At 44.4% G+C, this 1,684-nt stretch overlaps 1 protein-coding gene across 1 annotated transcript; it reads right to left on the bottom strand.

The window, feature by feature from the left end:
* Positions 1 to 574: 574 nt before the first annotated feature.
* On the bottom strand, positions 575 to 1,441 carry LOC139762014 (probable serine/threonine-protein kinase DDB_G0281745). The gene has a single exon (XM_071686795.1). It carries the CDS (start codon positions 1,439 to 1,441, stop codon positions 575 to 577), a length of 867 nt encoding a protein of 288 aa, XP_071542896.1.
* Between the last annotated feature and the right edge of the window lie 243 nt (positions 1,442 to 1,684).

The raw sequence follows: 1,684 nt of genomic DNA, 5'->3' as shown, positions 1-1,684 counted from the left end.
TCAGGTCAAAGGTCAGTACCATGAAGAATGTAGTGAAGGTAGTGATGATGTAGTGTTGTACACATGATTTTATAGTGGAGTAAGTGTTGTATAGATATAATTGTTTAGTGATAACAAGTGTGTAGTGAAGATACTCTTTAACCTGACCTGATGAAAGGCCAGTGGTTTTCAGTTTATAGCGAAGATGGATTTGTCAAGGTTTCATTGAGGGAGATCTTGGTGATGATTTCCTTCCTTGGGAAGAGGATGATGATGACCGATAGCGTGAAGGAAGACATTAACGCATTCTCCCACAGACATAGACATTCCAGTTTAGGAAATGGAATCATCTAAATATATATATGATAAAAAACTGGCCGATAGCTAGCAGCGTATTAGAGTGAAAATGATAGAATACATTCAAAAGAAAATGTTTTCCTTTTATATATATTAAGGTATGGAAAAGCAAATACTCATATAAAGAGTAATCCGTAAAATTTCTGATTACAACCACATCATGGAACGTATTTCTCAGTGACGTCAAATCAGCCTATTCCCGCATACACCCCAGGCGTTTGCGGGCTATGTGTACTGCTCAGCGGCGTCCGACCAACCTCCTCCCCATGCGCCTCAGGTGTTTCCAGGCGCTGCGTGCCCCTCGTTTCAATCCTTTCCAGACCCGGCATAAGCAACAGCCACGAGAAACTGGGAACTGCCGGGTGTCCCATCCGTGTGTTGAAGCTTCCTTCCTCAGCTCCTCAAGTAGAGTGTCTAGCGATGGTCTATCCCATACTTGGGGGTGACTTGCCCAAACGCCGATACAATTCAGGACGTGGAACACTGTGGGATCACAGATCTCATCAGTCAGGTCTTGAAGGAGAACGCCCAGAGAGTACACGTCACTCTCGTACACACTTACTCCTCCCGTCCGCACCTCTGGAGCCACATGATCCGCCTTGCCGGTTCTGCCAAGGCTCCTTCCGTAGAAGCAGGCGAGTCCATAATCGATAATAGATACCTCGAAACCATTCTTGTGCTTTTTGGACACTTCAAGCATGACATTGTCCGTTTTCAAATCGTTGTGGACGATCCCAACGGCGTGTACCTCCTGCAGTCTCTCAGCGATCCGGATTGCAACCATTGGATACATCTTGTCAGGGATCCCTCCCCTCTCTAAGAAATCGTAGAGAGTACGGTATCCCTTAAATGTACAGACGATAGTGGGTGGTGAGGAAAAAACAGACACCAGTTGAGGGGCGCCACCTGCTCCATCCAAAGCATGAAGGTACTCGACTTCCCTTTCGAAGGTCTGTGATTCGCTGGCGGGGTGTTTGCTGACTTTTTCTACCAAGGGAGTGCCGTACCAGTCGACCAAACTGACGCGACAGTACATCCCTTCACCAAGATCCTTTTTCTTGAGGCTGCTCAGTCTAGTTAGATCAATTATAGGGAAGTTTTCCATTGCTTCTGTGTTAATTTTTCATCTGATTCAGCAGTAGGTTCATCAGCTTATATCCCAGATTGTCATTAAAATAGTTAATTGCAGTGTAGGGAAGATAGAAAAGTTAAGTTAAAAGAAAAACACTTTTTTGACCTGAACGTTATGGATCAAGTTCAAACCTGGTATAGTGATGGTTGAACCTTATTGTAGTAAACCATATGTTTGACTTGGCCAATAAAGTTCACGTTGAATCATTTTGTCATC

This window comes from Panulirus ornatus, chromosome 42 (genome assembly GCF_036320965.1).
Source record: "Panulirus ornatus isolate Po-2019 chromosome 42, ASM3632096v1, whole genome shotgun sequence".
In the NCBI taxonomy this organism is placed as follows: Eukaryota; Metazoa; Arthropoda; class Malacostraca; order Decapoda; family Palinuridae; genus Panulirus; species Panulirus ornatus.
Note: the sequence above shows the minus strand (reverse complement) of the source record. Positions and strands in the feature narration are given on the sequence as shown.